Source organism: Austrofundulus limnaeus, unplaced genomic scaffold (genome assembly GCF_001266775.1).
Source record: "Austrofundulus limnaeus strain Quisiro unplaced genomic scaffold, Austrofundulus_limnaeus-1.0 Scaffold2094, whole genome shotgun sequence".
NCBI classification, from domain to species: Eukaryota; Metazoa; Chordata; class Actinopteri; order Cyprinodontiformes; family Rivulidae; genus Austrofundulus; species Austrofundulus limnaeus.
This window is the reverse complement of record NW_013954496.1, coordinates 3,708-5,897: the sequence shown is the minus strand read 5'-3', so window position 1 is coordinate 5,897 and position 2,190 is coordinate 3,708. Positions and strand designations below refer to the sequence as shown.

The 2,190-nt window shown below is 35.7% G+C and overlaps 2 protein-coding genes across 2 annotated transcripts in view; both read right to left on the bottom strand.

Moving 5' to 3' along the window:
- Positions 1 to 2,190, bottom strand: part of ddx55 (DEAD (Asp-Glu-Ala-Asp) box polypeptide 55) — a gene marked incomplete at its 5' end in the record, with an annotated part of 22,428 nt that overhangs the window by 18,818 nt on the left and 1,420 nt on the right. Inside the window, 2 exon segments of the mRNA XM_014034393.1 lie at positions 1,675 to 1,737; positions 1,911 to 2,002. Coding sequence (XP_013889847.1) covers positions 1,675 to 1,737; positions 1,911 to 2,002 — 155 coding nt within the window.
- Positions 28 to 1,614, bottom strand: LOC106537026 (ras-related C3 botulinum toxin substrate 1). Its single transcript, XM_014034392.1, has 4 exons — positions 1,597 to 1,614; positions 1,193 to 1,330; positions 567 to 629; positions 28 to 324 (listed from the first exon to the last, which is right to left on the bottom strand). Exons 1-4 carry the CDS (start codon positions 1,612 to 1,614, stop codon positions 142 to 144), a joined length of 402 nt encoding a protein of 133 aa, XP_013889846.1. The 3' UTR covers positions 28 to 141.

Sequence of the window (2,190 nt, the reverse complement as noted above, 5' to 3'; positions counted from 1 at the left end):
ATATATATATACACACACACACACACACACACACACACACACACACACACACACACACACACACTTATGATTACTATACACAAGGTGATTGAGAAAATAAATGCAAATAAAGACAAAACCATATTGACAAGACAAGTTATTTCATCTGTGGATCCACAACTGACCTATTTCTTTAGCCATTAATGAGCCTTGATTACATGTTATTGGAGACAGTTTCTTCTTTTTTAGCTTTTTCATCATATCTTCATCGTCTCTCAGGTCCATCATGGTGCCCACCAGGATTAAAGGAACATTGCCACAGTGGTGTCTCACTTCATTATACCACTGCAGGAGGACAGGTTGTGGTATACTCACAGTATTTGACCAGCAATTAAAAAGATTTGTTCTGGTTCAACAGTGCATAAAGCAGAAACAGAAAGGTTTTGTGTACATCACTATATATGTTATTATTTGTATAATATTATATTATTTGGTTTCTTGTTTGAGCTATTGAGTTGTGTCAAAATGGTTTTTCAAGTTTTGCACATATTCTAATAAATGATCCACAGTTAATTTTCTCTTCTTACCTTGGCACGAACATTTTGAAAGGAAGATGGAATGACAAGTGAAAAACAAATCAGGAATACATCCTAAGAGAGAGAGAAAAAACCTGATGTTTAGAACTTTATTCACYTCATAATGCTAAAATTAATTAAAACTGGACAATTTGCATCTTTTGTGAAAATGAGGTATGCTGCATGAGTTTGGTAAAATTAGCTGAAGATGATATTGTTACAAAAAACACGAGCTAAGAGCTAAAAGTAGCAACAGCAAGATGAAAGCCAAAAGTAACAAAACGGTAACCAAAATCTAAAATGAAGTTTTAAAACAAGCTAAAAGCTAAAGCAGCTAATGACAGCTAAAAACTTGGAAAAAAAAAGCATAAAAAGACAAAACATGTACACTAAAGCAGATGTCAAAGAGAGCAATGTTTTGAAAACACTGAACAGATCTCAATGTATATTAAGGGGGGGATTTTCTGAAAATAAAAACACATTTTTTGAAAAGTATAAATTATTGTCTACGTCAGCACAAAATATGCAGAAGGATAAAATAATGGCAGAACATATGTTGAAAAAAGTAAAACAAAAGTGTAAATGCTGACTCAGCACAGGCACAACTTATTTGTTAAATCTCGACTCCAGAAACCCACCGCCTCTGGGTAGGCCAGGGGTCTGAGCCGGTCATAGTCCTCCTGTCCCGCTGTGTCCCACAGACCCAGGGTTACTGGATTCCCATCCAGCATCATGTTGGCAGAGTAGTTGTCGAAGCTGCACAACGTGAAGATGAACTTTTAAATACAAACTCATTTTGTTTGACTTGTTTTATCTCCTAATGTACAAAACATTATAATGTAGGGGTCACCCCAAAGGGGAATAAACAGTTCCACCTGTCTTTGATCCTGGTCTCAGAAGAGCTCCATCAAAAGAGACATTTTATTTTCTTTAATCAAGATTATAAACAAAATAATAATGTTCTTTATGTTTGATTTATATTTTTTCTTGACTAAAAGTTATCTCTTAACTAAAAGTTATTTTATAAATCAAAGTGCCAAACCGAGACAAACACAAGCATGGTGGTGGAGATGGGGCTTAGTTGTTTACATTTCTGATTTGCATGAAGCAAACCACTTACCCCTGATCCTTGAACTTCTCTACATCCTCCACTGGGTTACTGCCACCAATCAATAAAATCTGCCTATAAAACAACAGGTAAATAATTCAGTACAAAAACATTTTGAGGAAAATATCACCTTTGAAAACATATCCAGMGATTCTTGGGTGGCAATTTACAGTGTAATGCGCTTTGATCAGTTGCATTTTCAATTATATTAAATTTACTCTACAATCCAGAGGAACTTTTACACTCACGTAAACTGTGGAAAATTCCGAAGAAATTTCTCCACCACTTCACTGATCTGGAAAGCCAGTTCTCTTGTAGGAGTAAGCACCAGAGCGCCAACCTGTAGAACAGTTTCAAAATTTAAAGACATTGAAGGTATGAACATCGCCCATTGCCTTTCATCCCAGAAGGTTTGTACCTTCWGTTGAAGAAATGTCTGCCATCTGCTGGACACTTTTTGTTGTGTTCATATTTAGGCGTCCTATTTTGTAAATGCTGTCTTCTTGAAATTTGGTATGCTTGTTTGTC

Bases quoted from the DNA above. Each gene is read 5' to 3' on its own strand.
- LOC106537026 (XM_014034392.1), bottom strand. The intron at 630-1,192 runs GTGGGTTTCTGG...TCTCTCTCTTAG, and splicing joins CCCTGGCCTACCCAGAGGCG to GATGTATTCCTGATTTGTTT. The intron at 325-566 runs GTAAGAAGAGAA...GTCCTCCTGCAG, and splicing joins TTCAAAATGTTCGTGCCAAG to TGGTATAATGAAGTGAGACA.